At 40.5% G+C, this 19868-nt stretch overlaps 1 protein-coding gene across 9 annotated transcripts in view; it reads right to left on the bottom strand.

Annotated features, from left to right (window-relative positions):
* The window catches only part of eya1 (EYA transcriptional coactivator and phosphatase 1), a 51536-nt gene extending 38566 nt beyond the window's left edge, over positions 1–12970 (bottom strand). For 6 of the 9 annotated variants that reach the window (XM_061666065.1, XM_061666070.1, XM_061666066.1 and 3 more), the window contains exon 1: positions 12894–12970. In XM_061666065.1, the coding sequence (XP_061522049.1) occupies positions 12894–12901 (8 nt within the window). In that variant the 5' untranslated portion in view covers positions 12902–12970. Of the gene's footprint in view, positions 1–1588; positions 1823–8641; positions 8925–12893 lie in introns of those variants that run through there. The other 3 variants (XM_061666067.1, XM_061666069.1, XM_061666068.1) reach the window with 3 other exon arrangements.
* Positions 12971–19868: the final 6898 nt, after the last annotated feature.

The raw sequence follows: 19868 nt of genomic DNA, 5'->3' as shown, positions 1-19868 counted from the left end.
GCAGCTTACTGAGTCACAAAGTGTAGTGGTGACTTCGATTCGTTTGTCTCCATATTACTGTCCTATACTTATACTGGCCAAGGAAGAAGGAGCACAATAAATTGAATTGAAGCATTACATCAAGATGCACAAACTGTTGAATTCTTTACATTCTATTGAATTATGTTATTACTGTATGTTTTGGTCGTCGTTTCCCTGAAATAAACAGATGCGCTGTAAGCAATTGTCAGCTATGAAAGTCGCAGCGACAAACAAAGCAATTTGTCATTCCTCCGCTCACGTCAAGCTGAAATGTTCGCTGTCCCCGAGCCAGATGTTGGCCGTTTTGATGCGCTCTGAGGAGCTTGATTACAGGAGGCTGTGTGCGCTTGTGTGCCTCGCTGATGACTGGCAGGCGAGGAGGCCGACGTGTTTGCTCTGGCAAGCGCCTTAATTGTTGCCCTGTTTACGCAGAAGCAAACCAAACACTGCACAGAACGTTTAGCTCGACCGTGCGCCCAAAGGATCGGGACGGGCGCGAGACAACGGAGGATTGAACGCTCGTGACGGCGAGCTCATGATAATTGGAGAAAATGTTGTTGCGGCCACAAGAGCAGAACACTCTTTACAAAAAAAAAACGAATTATGAAAGACATCTATTGGAAAAATGTGTATGAAAAAAACAATGACCAAATGCACGATGTAACATCGCATTAGCCAAATAGCAAAAAAAAAAGTGAGGTTTTGATGTTTATGGCATGATTGATGTTTCAGTTATCAGGAACTGCATAATGCCGTAGTCAAAAGCAGTACATTTTGTAACAAACCAGTCTTTCCATTTTACTTTGCAAATCAACAAAGGAAACGAGAATTAGATTCAAAATCTTTCTTGTCTTTGCACATATAGTAGTGCTCATCTACGTTTTTGTTTAGATGAACACTACCTTTGACATTTGATCAATAGGGTCCAACCTCTGCCGTGAATATCGAAAAAAAAACAAAAACGAAAATGGTAAAAAAAAAAAAAAAGTATTTGACGCCCCCCAAAAACTTTCAAAACGTAACTACAGTATTCTAAAAACTATAATTCCAATCCAGTTTTATATAATTTCAAACACATTTTATCGGTACGGTCGAACCCAATTGGACCGGACCATCGCAAAAAAATGACAGTTGGCGACTCACCCCCGCACTTTGAGCGACTGACCATATGGACGCCCTTAACTTGTATAGGCTTGTGATACTGCACATACATTAAGTTGTACTTGAATAGGAATAGGTGAATTTGTGAATCGTGAACCACGAATATTCAGGGCATTACTGTACTGAGATTCACATGATAAGAAATGATCAAAAACATCATAACATCACATCAAATCAATCGATGTTGATACTGCATCATAACCATATCAGAAAGGATACATAACAATATCGATATATTACATTATTATATAGCACAATATACTAGGAAACAAAACAGCTTGCTGTCCCAAATTCAAAATGTATGCTCGCAAATATGTTCCATTGATGACCTCTGCCCTCAAGCATTATTATAACACTCACTCAGGGTCAAGCTTTGGTGAAGTCGTCTTTGGTATCTCAGTCTTACCTGCCACCGAGATGCCTTTGAGTCCTCCCGAGCCCTGCGAGTCCTCTTCCTGCCTTCTCCGCCTGGACGAAACAAAGTCACTCCTTGTTAGCGTGAGACAAAAAGCCTCGTCTCTGGGAAAACATTATTGTTGAAGCGGCTCGAGAGTAGAACGGTATTCTCTCCGCCACCGTTTCCTCCTGGAGAGGCGATTCATCATTGGGCCTACGACAGCTGCAAACTGGATTAGCCCTCCTCTCCCACGACCCCCTCCCAATCAACATGCAAAGTGACTTAGCCAAGGTAAGCAGGAAGAAGGGGTGTGGGGGGTGGATTGGAGAAGTGAGGGATCACAGGTTTTCGGGATGGGAAGATGGGACGTGTTGAGCGGGCAACCAGCCGAGCGTGACAGCCCGGGCATCCTCAGCACATCTTTCATGTGCAATTGACACTATCTGAAATTCATCAGCAATCCCCCCAACCCTGAAGCTCCTCCCTGCTCGGGTCTATACTGACAGCCCCTAATGAGCGTCAGTGTTGCCTCCCCCCTCACCGCCCCCCAAGCGGGCCTGGAGGGCAGCGGCAGTGCACACAAATACACAACTTCAAAGCTTCATTCAATGCGAGCAAAGAGGCACAAAGGGAACAACAAACTATATATATATATATATATATATATATATAGAGAGAGAGAGAGAGAGAGAGAGAGAGAGAGAGAGAGAGGCATGCTGGGCGACTCACAGTTCTCAGGACCGGGCTTCAAACCCCGACCCTGCCTGTGTGGAGTTTGCATGTTCTCCCCGTGCCTGCGTGGGTTTTCACCGGGCACTCCGGTTTCCTCCCACAACCCAAAAACAGGCATGGTAGGTTAATTGACAACTCTAAATTGCCCGTAGGTTTGAATGTGAGTGCGAATGGTTGTTTGTTTGTATATGCCCTGCGATTGGTTGGCAACCAGTTCAGGGTGTACCCCGCCTCCTGCCCGATGATAGCTGGGATAGGCTCCAGCACGCCCGCGACCCTAGTGAGGGTCAAAGCTCCATTCAGTGCGAGCAAAGAGGCACAAAGGGAACAACAAACTATATATATATATATATATATATATATATATATATATATATATATATATATATATATATATATATATATATATATGTATATGTGAATATGCGGGCATACACTGTAATCTGCAGTAATGTTAGTTGTTTTTCTCAAAGGATAATGTATGCCTGTAATTATTGTTAAATTGTCTGTCTACATATGTTACTCCACTGTTTGTGTTCAAATATCCATTGCTTAAAGGATTATAATACCGCAACATAAATGCTATCTGTTAGCCAGTCAGTGGAGTTTCCCATATGGTGTTAGGTTAGCATTAACCTATTTGGCAGAGGCAAATGCAAAATTGTGTGATTGTTTTAAATACACAAGGTGTAATTCTTTGTTTTATATTTAGTTTGACAGTACACTTCAAGTGGGAGTGCATGAAACAGCTTGAGGCCTCTTTTTTTTGAAGACTTGTTCACCATCTGCCAAACTGCTGCGTGTTGTCAAGTGAGTTGAGTTGAGTTCACTGGCACAATACAGCACTCTCAAAATGTTTGCTCGCAAGTCGAAGCAAAAAACTCTGCCGAACGTCGACTCATATCCGGAAAAACTGCTCGGGTCACTCCTATCTCAAGGCACCACTGTAATTATACAGTACATGTAAGTGCTCACTCAGACATTGTAAAACAGAATGTCTTCTTGAGAGGCCCCCAGTTCATGAGGGCACACACAGACACACGCACACACACACACACACACACACACACGCTCAGGGCACTTTCGGAGGCCCATCTGAAGACAATGCGCCTATGCGAGCATATGGAGCCACATATGTTTCCTATGACAGCGCCGACACCTCTATTACTCTCCTTTAGCTGACAGTTACATTTCAGAGCTCAGTCCGACATCAAGAGCGCACGAGGGCCATACACCGGCGCGGCCATAACACTATATTAGAGCTGACTCGACTAAGGGCCCACTGTGGGGATACAGGGTCAAGAGCGTAAGAGTGGAGTTTTTTGGGGTTTTTTTCAAGTCAGATGCACTGCCCCCAGTTTTGACATGAATTGCTTTTTGAGTGTGTTACACTAGGTTGAAAACAAACAAAAAACAAACAAAAAATATCACCCTAAGCAATACAGTGCAACCTATTAGGTCAATAACTATCCTTTTCCTCTGCTTTCGTAACATCTTAGAAGCATATCTTACCATAGAGTAAATACTGGAAATTTAATTGAAGTATTTTTTTAACATACTCTACATTTTTTGTGTGACTTTTGAGGCATAATTTTCCTGACAGTTGACATTTTTAAAAATAGTTTTACATCCTTTTTCGCTTGACATTTGTGGGATATTACCTCTGAATTTTAATTTTAAAAAAAAAATGATTTTTGTGCAACTTTTGATGCACATTTCCCTGAAATCTTGAATATATATATATATATATTATTTTTTTGTGAAACCTTTAACGTATTCTTTTTTAAAATTAACACAAGTATTTGTATTATTTTTGTGCAACTTTTGAGGCATATTTTTTCTGACTTATAATTTTAAAAAATATTTCAGTATTTTCTTTGCGACTTTTGAGGCATTGTTTTTTGTGCAACTTTACAGAAATATTTGTCCTGAGAATATAAATTTAAATAAATGTAACTGCACATTGTCATTTTTTGTGATTATTTTTGTGCAACTTTATATTTTCTTTTAATTTAATTAATTTTTAATTAAATGTTTCATAAGTTATATTTTTTCTGAAATATTTTGGTGTTTGTGTGTGTGTGTGTGTGTGTGTGTGTGTGTTAATCTATCAAGGGCCATTTAAGTTTTCCAACATCCGTCAAGGACCAAAGTAAATTTAAGAAATGTTTTTAATGTGTATTATAATATGGTGAAGGTATGTAAAGAAAAAGGAGAAAAGTTTATAAATGAAACGGAATGTTTTCCCCATGTGAGAGAATATTTTTCAATGAAGGAAAATCATGAAGAAAAAGCAGGAAAACACATTTGCTACAGGACATTATCTAGGAGAAATGATGGTGACTTGTGTTTAAGTGTTTTCCTCTACGTGTGTCTCCGCCATTGCGCGCAGGTGAAAGCATCCAGGTGAGGAGAAAGCCAAGAATGAGGCGTGAAGAAGCCCAACTTCAAAGCCGTCCTTCGAAATACTTGTCGTCGAAACCAAAGAAAAAGCATCTTTTATCTCCTTGGATCTGAGCCGCCGGGTCAGTCTTTGAAGCCAGCGGGGAACAAAGCGGGCGGAGAAGCGTCACCGTGACGACGGGAGAAGAAGGAGAAGCGCTGCCACGACAGGCTCCCGTCACGGTTGCTCGCTGTTTGTTTTCCAGGTAAACATAAGCTGACACTTTGAGTGCTGAGGGTTCCCTGTATGGTGGAGCTCATAAAAATCTACTGTCAGTTTTATGGTTAATATCATTAGGCCACGTGTGTGCAAATTTAAGAAATCAGTCCCTACAGTTGTGTACTAAAATGCATTCAATATGCTTGGAATGTGACAGAACTGTTTAGTTTTTACATAGATAAACACTACTGTTGATGTTTATGGCATGATTGATGGTGCCATTTTCAGGACCTTTAAGATTCAAAAATGCTTTTTTAAAATGTTTTTGTTTTGTTTTTACTTCAAGAAATCAGTATTTCCAGGCCAGTATTAAAAAGAACAACAAAAAAATATGCTCATAATATGATGGAACTGTATCGTTTTTATGTACCTAGATGAACATTACTTCTGATGTTTATCGCAAGGATTGATGTTTACATTGTCAGGAACTGTATGATGCCTTTGTCAAAAGCACGTTATTTGATTTTGAACCAGTACATTTTCAGGAATTTTATGATTACTGATTCAAAAGCAATTTGATTGGATTTTTAAAGCCGTTTTCCTTGAATACAAGAAATCAGTCCTTCCAGTTCGGTATTCAAATCAACAGCAAGAAAATAGCGTCTTCATGTAGCTCGACACAACCTTTGATATTTATGCCATGATTGATATGACATTTTCAGGAAATTATTGATGTCATTTTCAAAAGCAGTTGGTTAGATTTTTAATCGCTTTTACTTGAAATCTCGAAATCAGTTCCTTTCAGTTTAGACTGAACAGTGGAATACGGTGGACCTGTATCGTTTTTAAAATGTTAATTTTACATTTTTATGAAGATGAACTCTACGGTTGATGTCTATGGCATGATTGATGTTTCCATTCTCTGCAACTTTATGATGCCCTGTTCAACAGCAACTTTATTAGGTTTTTTTAAAACGCCTTTCGTAAAATACAGATCTCAGCCCATTCAGTTAAAAATTTAAATCAATGAAATACGATACAACTGTCTGTGTTTATGGCATGATTGATGTTTTCATTCTCAGTAACTTTAACATTATTGGATTTTTAAACACCATTTTTGTTTGTGTTTTTTTAAAAAAATGTTTAAGAAATCAGTCCTTCCATTTCAATATTAACATCACCGTGCTTATAAAATTATAACGGTGAGGGTTTCCCCATATGTTACAGCGCATTAAAAAAAAAAAAAAAAAAAAAGGGCTGTTACTGATACCTAATATCATGAGGCCATTTATTATCATGTTTTGCACTTCTTTAATCAAAAAAATAATAATTTGAACCTTAAAGCGACTAATCCTCACTTAAGCTGGTCAGCTGAGTCCACATGGTGGCCCAGGGAAAATAAATCCGGCAGGCAAGCAAAAGAATGTGGACGCGCACGACAATTGGACACAGATGTTGCGAGTGGGCGCCGCTTGGGATGACGGGCCGCGAATGCAAATTTTTCAAAATGTGTTGTCGTTTGAGCGGCGGGAGCCTAATCAAATAAACTCCGTGTGCATATTTAAATGTAAATCACTCCTCATTTGCCTTTCATCAACCTGAGCAAACAAAACGCTGACGGCTGATTAAAGCCTGCGTCATTTCTTTAAAAGTGTAATTATCAGCATTTTGCTAATGAAGTCTAACACGAAACCTCATCACAATCACTTCTGGAAAGGCCCCCAGAAGGATTATTAAGGTTTTAAATCTCGATTTCAACATTATGATTGATCGAGCTGATTGTAGCTGAATTGCTCAGTTGAATATCACTCAAAAGACCTGAAGTGTCTACGAAGGATTCATGCCGTGCCATGAATCTAAAAAAAGTGTGCTATCATGTAAACAAGTGGAGTTAAAAACCCTCCTGTTACCTATTTTGAAGTAAACACAGCAAAACATAAATAAAAGCTGACAAGTAGTTTTTTGATATTCAAGTGTAATCAACGTACAATGTAAATGCTTCAGTTCACATATTTGCAAGTGGAGTTCATAATGAGATATAAATATATATTTGATATATCATATTAAATAACGGATATACATCCTTTGGGATTTTTTTTTGTTTCAGTTTTTGACACATTTGGTTAATTACACAAGCTGCGGTTAGAATTGACCCAGGGACGTTATTGCTGTTCCTGAGAAACAAATGTAATAAGAGGGTTAAAATGACATTTTATACAGGAATTATTTTTATATTGTGAAAAGAAAATGTAATTATTCAAGCTGTTTTTTTCATCTGACAACTAAATCGCCTTTTTTGAGGGTGGGTCTCCACATCCATTCAATGCGGTCACTTCCACATATTTGGAGTGCTTGTGCTGTTTTTAAATCTCATTTCCAGGCCCAAACACCAACATGTGAACAAAACATCGCCCGGCGGTATTTAGTAAACAACCCCTGCCCCGCTAAATCATCCCACTTACTACTTGCCCCCCACCGGCCCCCACCATTCTCTGCATCCACAATGCCGACCGCTCCTGCTTGTGCACATAGAGCCACGCGAGCAAATACGCACTAATTGGATAAATAAGGTTATTGTGCCAGTGAATGGTAGGAGCTTTTCGTGTTTGTCTAACACCAAGGGTGGGGTCCCTTTCCCCATCAGCCCTCTGAGGGCCATTCGAAATTTACAATTTGCTCTTTTTGGGTAATATACTGCGCATTTACAGTTCTGTATGTGGCCCACGAGCCATTGGTTGCCCACCGTTTCCCCCATAACATTAAACCCCTTCAATTACAGGAGTGTGTGATTACTCGCTGTGTGCGTTTGTGTGTGTGTGTGTGTGTGTCGTCTTTACTACGCGGCGAGCCGGGAACGCTAAAATGCGGCCCTCGGTCTCGGGGTCTCCTCGTTGCATTCCACGGCCAAAGCAGATGGCATAAAATGTCAAGAGCTTCCACTTGGGAGCGATTCAGACAGCACTTTTTGCTATTTACCCCTCCGGGTGCATTCAAACAGCAATAATGTTCTCGGGTCACTTTGACCTGTGGCGTGTATAATTATTCAAAAGTGTCAGGACCAACAGCAACAAAAAATCCTAATGAATATTTTTTATCCATTTTTATGGATGAATAGCTCCAATTGCAATTTGTTTGTTATGTTACTTCCATACATGTTTTTTAACTTAAAAATGGGTCAATTTGACTCATTTAGAAAATGTTCCCTTTAAGACATGTTTTTTTTTTTTTTTTTTTAATTCTTGATTTATAAAAATTACACTACTGAAAAGCAGTTTTAGGAGCTAAAAGTGGGACGTTTTATGGTTTTCTTTTTTGGAAACAAATGAAATATTGGATTTGTATCCAACAATTGCTTGTTTATTTTATTTTACCTCATATTAAAACTTTTTATTTAAATTACACCAGAATCTTTTAATAGAGTCTTACTTCAATTTAAATAAATACATAAAAAAGATACGCTTTTTAAATTTTTTTTTAACTGTAATAACATTTCAAACCTTATCTGAACATTTTAGGGATTATGTGTCCATCTGGATCATTGGCATCCTTTGAAATCATTACATCTTTAATTAATTCTGCATCCAATTAATATTAATTATATCCTCCATGATGTGAAAATGAACATTTATGGGGAAAAAATGGTTTCTTTCTTTGAAAACACACACACCACTAGACTATAAAGTGGAAGCAGCAATTCCGCACAATAACAAACAAAATATTATACTCACTACAATTATGCTTGAATCCTTGTGTCTTTATCCCTTCTTAAAAGAAAAAAAAAGAAGATCCAGCACCAATGTTCTAAAAAAGTTCTCCTTCCCGAATCTCCGGCATGATTCGTGGACGGAGATGAAACTTTACAAGACAGCTTTTTTCTTTTTCATTTTAAGCCTGGGAAGCCATAGAGCGCACCCCCGCACTGCTGCCAGCCAGCACCGTACCTCAGCAGGGCCAGTCCGGTCCGGCCAGAACGGAGAGAGTTGTCCGATTACTGCTGCAGGCGCTGGCTAGTAGTGTATGTCTCTGAGGAAGTGGAGGAACAAAAAAAAGAGAAAGAGAGAGAGAGAGAGGGAGGGAGGGAGGGAGTGGGAGGGAGGGAGGGAATGGAGTGGGAAAGGAGGGAAAGGTTGTGGCTAAAAGAAAAAAAAGAAAAGTTGCTCTAGTAGGAAGTTTTTGGTCACACCAGCCTCAATATGTCGGTTTTTAACAAACATTTGAAGCCGCGCACCCCCTCGACCTCCCGAGAGAGATGGCGCACCCCATCTCCAACGCACACACCTCCAAAATAATAAATCAAAACAAAGCCTGGCAGTTTTTCCCAAACATTTTTAGGCACACACCCTCTTCGACATCCCGATAAAAGTGGGTGCACCCCCACTCTCTTCTGCTCACACCCTCAAGAAAAAAGTAAAAAAAAAAGTCTGGCACATTTTCGCCAACTTTTTCACTTTTTTCGACATCCGGATAGAGTTGGCGCACCCCATCTCCACTGCGCACACACTCATAAAATAGGTACAAACTTACAAAACGTTTTAAGCCCTTCATCATCGGCAACACAGTTGGCATCCTCCGTCCCCACCCATAAAAGATTAACCCTCGACATCGGAAGAGTTAGCGCACCTTCTCTCTGACGTCCCCAAAAAGTCAAAACTAAGCCCGTCAATGTTTCCCAAATTGTTATATGAAACGTGATTTTTGCTGAACAAAACAAAATTATATTTTCATGATACTTTCGTGATACTCTCAGTGTCAATGAAAAAAATATCATATCGTGAACTACTCTGCGATTCCCACTCCTATTACGCACCGGGAATCCCTGACACTTTTTCTTCTTTAAGCATGCGGGTCTTCTCCAGATTGTATCAGCGGAGGCTAACGACCTCTTTATGCTCCCGCGGTCGCGCAGCCGACAATGCCCGCATTGCATCACGGGACCGACGAATTGCCCCGCACGGCCCCTCTGTGTAGCTTGTCGCGCACACGGCAAAAATAGTTGCTGCGCGTCGAACGCTGCAGAGATCATTTCTCGTGATTGGTCCGTTTTAGTCACATGCTGTGATGATGTACTCAGCGTGCCCCTGGGTTCTACATACCATCTACGCCGCCGCCTTCTCGATCGATTTTGCAGCATAATTAAACGTATCATCTGGTCATCTAGGTCAATTTGTTCTAGCAGACACTGTTCCACGGTCGCCATTGTTGTTGCTTTGTTCTTTTTTTACTGAAAGGAAAGTAAAAACGGCTACCGGAAATGGCCCAAAAAAATGCAGAGGAAACTGTGGTGTCCTAGCCAATACCAGCAGTAGCGACACCCTCGACTTGGAGGTGAACTGCAGCACACTTTCAAAACGCCGTGCGTGGGTTGCGCTGGAGTATAAAGGCAAACTACGCGCCGGATAGCCGCAGTGATGTCAATGCGGTCGCCGTCCGCGCGAGTATAAAGAAGTCTTAAGACCCCGAGTGCCCTCACTCAACCCCCCTTTTGCTTTTGTTTTCCACCCCCCGCAAAATACACAAACCCCTTTTTCTTTGCTCTATTTTCCCCATATGTCGTAGGTCACCATTGGAGTTCTCTCCTTTGCAGAAGGACCCGGGTGGGTAAACAAGAGTTTAGGTCATTAGCTTTAAGGGGCTGGGTGAGCTGGAGGTTTAACAGTGGCCCGGGCGGATCGTCTTGGTCCGTCTCGGGCCTAGTGGAAGTCTTCCGTCAACACGTCCACGCCGCGTCTGTGCGCCTTCTGTCCACTCTGGGTTATTGTTTCAACTCTGCTAAGCTGCTACTGATCAGCCCCAAATTGGTGATTTGCTCAAGCTGTTTCTCCAATAACTCCCTTTTTCGTATCCGATTATGCATTCCATAAAAGTATGTCATCCGTTGAATAAATCTGTGAATGAGGCACCCGTAATTCCCCTGAAGCACCCCCCAAAAAAACTTCACTGAGAAAACTGAAATCAAACATTCAATGCGCTAAAGAGGTGGTGACAGAAGAAGAACACCAACAGCTAAAATAATGGAATGCTGTGTTAACCACTGGACCTCCTGCTTACAGGTGATGATAGCATTTAAACGAGTGGTTCTTAACCTTGGTGGAGGTACGGAACTCTGGCAGTTTAATCTGGAGATCACGGAACCCTTCCTAATTTGAAAAATAAAATATTGTTTATTTCATGTATATATTTTATTCTCTGTGTAGATTCTCAGTCATCCAGGTCGTGCACAAAATTAGCCATGCATCAGTTGCACACAAAATCATTGTGATAAAAGAACAAAACCAATAAAAGTTTAATTTCACACACAAAAATAAACAAAAAATTTAATTCAATGAAAATGTACTGTCAGTGAATGTGAATTTTGCTGTTGCCATTCCCCTTGGTAAGTGCCACTGTCATGTCAGAGGAACGGACTTTGTTGTGAAAACTCACAACAAAATCTGTTCCTTTTCTTTGTTATTTCTACAATCCTCGAAAAGGAAAACACCCACCTTGACGCAGCGTTGCGTTTTGAACGGCACGGACACGGCATTCAAAATGCAGTGTAAAAAGGCTTTTACGTGTACATGCCAGCACGCACGCACGATGTGTGTCGAGTCCTCCGTTGAACCCCAGCGACAGCCTCACCGAACCCCTGGGGTTCGACCGAACACAGGTTAAGAACCACTGATTTAAACACTAACGCTCTACCAGAAGTCTTACGCGATCAAACCTGACGCAGTACCCAGACTGATCTGCGAGACTACCAGAAATAGGTTAGCTAGGTTAGCTGTTGGGATATCTGGAAACTAAAACTCTTCTCCTTGACGTTAAAAACTTCAGAGGACAGTCAATGAATCTCGTTTCACGATTGTTGGCTCATGATCTTTTTATTTGTTTATTTTTTTTTTTCAAACAGATGGAGGAGGGTAAAATAAATATTGCAACACATCTTGCACAACAGGGCAATTGGTCAGGATCATGTTCAGAGTCACCAATTATCAGGTAAAAAAATAAAAATAAATCACTCATAACTAAGGGTTGAACCCAACAAATCGACTGGTCGACAAGTGAACTTTACTACATCGCGTGGACATTTAAAGCTTAAAGTCAACTAATTGCTCATCACCTGTGTTTGGCATCTCGTCTTCCAAACGGCTTCCAAACAAAAAAATGAGCTAGTCGTGGAGGAGCATCACGGTTAGCCTCACGTCGCTCGTTTCGGCTATTCTGATCACCGCGTTCTTAAACTCCATCTCGTAAACGCTTAAACTCCGTCTCTGTTGCTCAAGTATTATGTATAATAATGCGTGAACAACAACTGAACAACGTCATCAATTGATTGACTTTGAGTCAACACAATCATCACAACAGCAACAACTACAAAAAACCTCAAGTCATTTAACCCGTACTCTGAACACAACTTGCACCACAGGATAATCGGTCAGCATCATCTCCAACTTTGGTTATAAGGGGGAAATCAGGATCAAAATCGTACAGATTGTCTTCATGTTGAGATCATTCACACACGACCGATTTGAACCCAAAAGGCATTTTCAAAAGTAACACCTTCAAAGCAGAAGGTTATCGTTAACGGTAACACGGAAACACTCAACATCTGCAAAAACTGAGGACAGAATTAGCTTACTTCTTCAGAAAATGGCAGCTGAATGTTCACGCCAGGGACCTGTGGTCACCATTTTCAGTGGCTGAGGCCTGGTGCTACTCTGGCACCAGTTTTGCAAGCTTCGAGTAGGTGCTTTTGCAAAAAAGAAAAAAAAAAGAAAATCAAAGAACCTCTGCCAATTTTATGTCTAAGCTTTGGATCAGTGGGAAATGTTGTTGAACCGGTGGAAGTCGTTTTGACAACCTGTACACACAACGCAAAGAAACAAAAATGTCCAGTTGTCACCAGTTCCTTCTTTCTACCCTTCATCGTGTCAGCGAGGAACTACAAAGAAATGGACTAGAAATAAACAAATCTGAAGTGCGAAGGACGCAGCAACCCACCTCTGCATCCGTCTCGGCGGCCCGCAGGTGAATCCATTGGCTCCGGTTTCCGTGCTCGAGCGTGGCGTTTATTGCGCGCCGAACAGGCTCTCGCTAACTCAATAGACTGATGGGAGCTCTCAAGTAACCAGGCGGCGCAGCAGCCAAAGGAGGTGCTGCTTTTACACTCTCTGTCTTCAAGCTGCAGCTCTGTGGAAGACTTATTTGAGGCTTTGCACTGTAGTTATGCGTAATCGTTTATTATGTCCAGAATACTGGATGCTAGTTTTGGTGAAATTATGTACCGGTACTTGCTCTAGCATACGTTGAGTATAAAAAAGGTTGTTTTTTCAATTCCAGGTTAAATGACTTGTTTTGGATTGGGGTATTTTTGTTAAACAATGACAAGAATAAGAGTAGTGTGAATGATTGTCTCTCGGCTCTAGTTTAAGTTTACTATAATGTCTGCCAAAACAACTTAAATAACTGAATTGAATTTTTCAGTAAATCAAACAGTAACTATCCATTAAAAAAAAAAACACTAAAATGTTTTCCACAATAATTTTTTTAATACATTGTGCATTAAAAAACACAGGAGTGCCTTGACATAGGAGCTTAATTCATTCTGTGACCATAATTGTAACTAATAACACTTGTATCTCAAATCATCTTTCCCCATTATAATGAATGTAAAGTCCAACAATCCGTTCCAAACTCCTCAAAAATCTAACAAATGAGTTTGTAATGTGTTTTAATAAGGAAATTAGCACGCTATAATATTGTACTTCATAAAAACAATTAAATTAATTAACTAATTAAACAATTTGTGTCACATCGTTTTTGCTTAAATTCAATGGATATTGTGTTGGTCCTTCTGGTGTGTGCACCTTGGCCACCTGGGGGCAGTATCATACAGCCATACGGTTAGGAGCACTTCTCAGTAAGCCGCAGCAATGCTAAACTCAAACATTTCAACACTGATTAATTAGGAAGCAAATCTTTTGCAAGGATTATCTTGATGATGTCGGCCCAACCGTCTCCAAAAGATGAAAATCTAAATTTCACGTAAAACATGAAACAAGTGTTTTTCCGCAATAAAATACATGCACACGTTCATGTTCGGAGCTGACTCGCCTTGACAGTGTTTACATAAATTGTGCAAATGGGGCAAAAAATGGCGTGACAAGCAGATCAAAAATGGTGCGGATGAAGCAGAACCCTAACACTCCACTCCCAGTGACACGGTTGCAATGTTTTCTTAGGCATATGCCGCAAATTTGTTTGCTTAAAACCACTTCAGTGTTTGTTCAGTGTCACACACATCAAGTTTTCTTTTTTTTAATGTTGCCGTCTCACACCGGGAGGAGAAATCTGAACTATGGGCAAGTCTGGATGGAATAACAACGCTGATATATTTACACAGACATTACCTGGGTTAAAGCGAAAGCGCAAACTCCTCGCCTCGCCCCCGTGACATAAAGTCGCCGGACGGGCAATTTGTCTGTGCGCTCTGTAAGTGCGAGGTACTGGATACACTTGGTCCTCTTCCTAATGAAAATAAAAGCATGAAACGGAGTGACACATCCTTGGTTCAGCAAAGCAGCACTGATGACAAAGGGAAATTCAAGACCAGGTTGAATGCGATGTCACAGTCCCTCTGACAGCTACTGCAGTCTGTTGGGATGGCCCCAAAAATAGATTGCGCCAAAAATTGACAGTTTCAAGTTTAAAACTTGACACAAAGTTGTATGAAAAAAGAAGATTAAAAAAAACAACAACAAAAAACTTAAGCAAAATAATAAAAGAAATTCTTGAATAAATATTTTTTAAATGTAAAGAAATTTTTTTTTCTGCTGGCCTCATTTTTGTTCATTTACATCTTTTTTCTATAAATATTTTTTTAATTAGCAGATTCGATTTAATCTCCAATATAGAGTGTATATATATATATATATATATATATATATATATATATATATATATATATATATATATATATATATATATATATATATATATATTTATATATATATATATATAGAGTATATATATATATATATATATATATTTTTTTTTTTATTATTATTAGCACATCCATTTCCAATTTACATACATACATATTTATGTTGAACATGAATTTGTTTCTCAGGAACAGCAATCATGCTCCTGGGTCAAATTGACACATTTTAATTGTTGAAATAAATGCAGGGGAAGAAAAATGACTTCTCAGATGTAAAAAGAGAAAGGGATAAAAAGTTTTGTGCTGCCCTTGTTTTTGTTCTTTTTTTCTTTTAATTATGAATTTTAAAATAATAATTAGCAAATTCGGTACCTTCAACAAGTTACTTTTGTTTCTCTGGAACAGCAATAATGTTGCATGGTCAATTTGACCCAGGGCATGTTTAATTATCCAAAAGTTTCAGAAACAAAAGAAATCAAATTTTCAATAACTGCATAACTAACTTTTTATTTTTAAAAAATGCATGTTGAAACATATTTTAAATGCACAAATATGTAAAATGAACAATTTCCATTGGATATGTTGATTACACTTGTTAAGCCAAGCAGAATAAAGGTGGGTCAATTTAACCCGAAACACAACCAGAGGGGTAAGCAGATATAAACCCACTATAACTTGAATCCACAGTCTTCCAAGCTGTCATAAAAGTCCAAAGACAATATTTTAATGATAAACAGTCATGAACCATATAAAGAAGAATCTGAGTGCAGACAGATCCCTCGAGCTAAATGACAAACAAGTCAAGTGGTTTCAAGTGGTGAATGAAAGTTCAGTGAGAAGCCCGAAAACATAAGCATCGGATCGGCCTACCTGCTTTCCTCGCAGCGATAAAAGTCAACACTTTACTTGACAGGGAACAGAAGTAAATGGCTCACCTCGGCGTGAGCGACCCAGACAATTTGCCTTCCAAACACAACAAGGAGATGATGTTTTGATTACTATGTTCCGGAACAGTGTTTAGGCGAAGATGACACATTTATCCCTGATGAGACTACAGATTGTACTTTATGACCTATGAGACGCTTTTAGGGAAGGTCTCCGAGAGATACTTTATTACTCTCTGACGGCTCTCTGAAGGCTAAACAAGCACACTGTGAAGAGCTATTACTCCCAATGAGCCATCAATATGACATGCGTTATGAACACAATATAGACCGACTAACTAAAGGAGTCTAAAAACTCGTTCACTGATGTGGACGTTTAAACTCGTCGAATCCAAACGTTGACTGCCACTGACGCATAGATTCGTCAAGTACGGTTTTCAACGGGTAGACGTAGAAGACGGTCTCGCTCAGCTCCTCTGTGAAATTCAGGTTTGTAAACCCTCTGTAATGACTAGCAGATTCCCGTAGATGTCAGCGTTGCATCGCTTTGGATTTGAGATTAGCACGGCTTTTGAGTAGAAGATAAAGATTAGGCGGCGAATCTCGGATTGTCACAGTGAATATGAAGGAGAGAAATTCCAACACGTCGGACAAGTTTAGGCACCTCACACTCGAGCAGAGTATGTATTGTATAAACCGAGTATATGCCCAATAGGTAGAAGAAAGTAGGTGTCGCGATCGTGAGAAAAGATGACGCAGCGCAAGCAGCGAATGACAGACGGCATGTAAAAAAGCCACTGACGAGTCATGCAGTATTTTCAGGGGGACAGGAGATGCGCTGTTGGAAAACATGAAATTAGCATAGCAGGCATAATGAAAACAATTGCTTTAATGGCTGTAGATTTGACCGACTTTAAAAAATTTTTTTTTTAAATATGTCAACGTGGGTGCGTGGCTGAAAAAGGTTTGAGGGGGGGGAGAATTAAATCATCATAGCCAACTTTGTGGGAGCATATTTTTCTCGAACTCTGTGGTATTTATTTACAATTTAAACATAAACAAAATGCCTTGTGCCTTGCTAAGGCTATAAACGAGCTTTGTTTTGACTTCCTTTCTTTTTCTAGGGTGTGTGCAAGGGCCAGGGGGTGCGCTGTGTGAGAAAAAAACAAAACATGCATGGAATTCATTGTTGGATGAAGCTTTGTGTCCCTGGTGCAATCTTGAGAAAGACAAACAGTTCCAAAACTAAACTTTGCATGGACGCTGAGGGATATCTTGCTGAGATCAGCAAGTATTGCAACTATTAACTATTTATCCGAGCTTACTGGATCGAGTGTCAAGCGGGAATGCCACTAAAACGGAATCAGCTGCACCCTAAATACCAATAGGTTTTGGTAATAAATTGTCAACACCCGTCTAATGGGAACATTTGTCGGGGCCGGGCCCAACTGTCGGGGGGCCGGGGTTCTGATTTGTGCAACAAGGACGTCCAGCAATGCGCCACTCCCCGCCGTCTCGGCCGCACAGCTGCCTCGCCTTCCGCACTTGGGGTCAGCCGAGCTCCGGGGGCCCCCGGCTGCCGCCGTACGTATAGAGTCTGGCCGTCGACGCGGCAGACTCCTCGGGGGCGTCCCAAAGCAAAACCCCCCCGCGAGTCACCAGCAAACCCACAGTAGTGAGGCCAGAGAGACATTTGCGAAGCCGGGGAGTCCACACAACAAAAACACATTAGGCAAATGTCTGGGGTCAAACGTCTGTTTGAATTGGCCTGATGGAAGCCACTCACGTTGGGTCAGAGCCAATCTGCAGTCCGCTGGCTAACGACGCAAACAAAAGAGGTCAGAATTTGCTTCCACCTTCCAGATATGCCACGGAAAGTGTAAAAGGACAATGCACAGACACGATTCTCGACACGAGTCGAACAGTAAGTGAGGAATATGCATTGCCATTAACGTGTAGTAGTTTTAGTTATTTTTATCCGCGTAAAACTGTGACTTTATTTTTATTATACATCCACTTAAGGAGGGAGGAGTATTAGGGCCGCAATTAAAAGAAATATTACCCAGAATTAAAAAAAAAAATCTTTTGATAATACATTTACAAATTAAAAAAATCTAAGTTGTTTATTTTTTAGAAAAAATGGCAATCTTTCTTAAACAAAGTTAGAGTTTTTTAAGAAAAACAAGCCTTGTATTATTTTAAGAAAGGTGCAATCCATCACGGAAAAAAGTCGGATAGTGAACCTCCGCTGTTCAAGGGAGATAGGACCCGGCCCGATCCAGAAGTGCGAAAATCTGTTAATATTAACACTCATAATAACTGCCATAAAAAAGTGCTGGGGGTAGGGGGGGGACACGCTACTAAGCAGGGATCGGGTACAAAAAAAAAAGTGGTGGTTTTCGCAAAAAACGGGATAGGTTTAGAAAAATAAATCTTCTGCCTGTCGATGCTGCGCCATGCGCCTGTGCAGTGGCTGCTTAGTCTCCCCAATGTAAAGGTCATTGCACTGCATAAACAACATTGCTGTTTGGTTGGGTTGAGTAATTTAGCAAAACATGAAGGCTAGCCTGCTAGTAGACAGCACACTATCCATTTCAACGTCTAAAGAGCCATTAATCCGAGCAACAGAAAAGCCAATTAATTAGACAGTCCCTCAATGATCACGTGAGCTTCGTCTGAAATTCTATTTTTGAATCAACGTACCTGTAGAGATGTAAATTCCGTCTCTCTTAAAAGCAACTTTTAATAATAAATGAGGCAACATCTTCTTTTCGACTGACACGTCACAAATTCAAGCTACCACGATAGAAAAGAAGATCATAATCATTTAAGACATTCAGTTAAGATGTTAAAAACCAGTGTGCACCCTGCTTTAGGACAGAGTTCCTTGTGAACATCTGCCAAATGTTTTAATTCCACAGATTCTCTGATGGACATTTTGATGAGGACGCCCACCGTGAGGAGAACTTAGGCGTATGATTTACCGAGCTCCAGAAGCTCAGCACGCCTTTGCTTAGCAAACACCAACAAAGAAATTCCATTCATGCGTTCATTCGCCAAAATAAACATGAATTTTTGGATACAGGATTTCTTCCTCTTGCACCTGGCAGCTTTTTTGCTCTCAAAACGCGCATCCTCGCCGGGCTTTTTCTGTTTATCAGAAAGCAAGTGAGACTTTCTACTGCATTAATCAACATTCAGTGCCAGTTAGAGCGAGAGAGTGCGAGAGAGAGATAGAGATAGATATAAATAGCACAGCAGTCCTGCCATGGAAACAAGCAGCTCGCCAGCTAACTGGGATTCGGTTACAGGAGTAGCAACTTTTTTGTAGGTCAGAAAAAAAACTCGCAGTTGCCTGGGAAACAATGTGGAAGAATAGAGCATGGAACAGGTAATGTCGGTCCGCCGCAATTAAGAGAGGTCATTGAATGGGACTTATCGGGGGGGAGGGGGGTTAGTAAATTGAGGTGTTTGTTCATTGGCTGCAGCTGCACCTGGGCTTTAGACACCTTGAAGCACACCACACTGAACAACACGTTTGTTTTCTGTGAGGGAAAAAAAAGGAAATTTCCACTGTGAGATTGTAATAGAAATGACAATTTAATTTATCTTTTGGTAAGTATGCTAGGAAGTCATGCCAAAACTATGTTGTTTGTATTTTTTTTAGTATTCATTTAGCATAGCATTGTTTTAGCATAATATCATGATACTGTGGTGACCCACAAGAGGGAGACATTCACCAGGGGTGTGTATCTTCAAGGCAGGGGCGGGAGATGAAAGATTCAAAGGCAGTTGTTGGCTCCAAAGGGAGTGGTTGGCTATTTGATGTCAAAAAAATCAGCTTGTATGTGGAGAGTAAAGTGACATGACTGGTTCTCATCTCCTCGTCTTTTTATTTAACGCAGCTCCACAATACGGTGCATGTGTGAAAATTGAGCTATTGGGAAACCCCTGACTGGCTTTTTCCTCAAACAATTCCCCCATGTCCTGAAAAATGTTAATTCCTCAAGCATCAAGAATTACAGACGACATTGCATTCACTTTTAACACGGACATTGATGGGGGCGATCGTGTCTCACGTGTCAAATGAGCCACTGCGCACTCCGCCTTCTCTATTGCAGGGACAAAACTGCATATGGCTTTAGTTACCAT

This window comes from Phycodurus eques, chromosome 21 (genome assembly GCF_024500275.1).
Source record: "Phycodurus eques isolate BA_2022a chromosome 21, UOR_Pequ_1.1, whole genome shotgun sequence".
Lineage (NCBI taxonomy): Eukaryota > Metazoa > Chordata > Actinopteri > Syngnathiformes > Syngnathidae > Phycodurus > Phycodurus eques.
The sequence above is the reverse complement of the archived record's forward strand: the minus strand, read 5'-3'. Positions and strand labels throughout refer to the sequence as shown.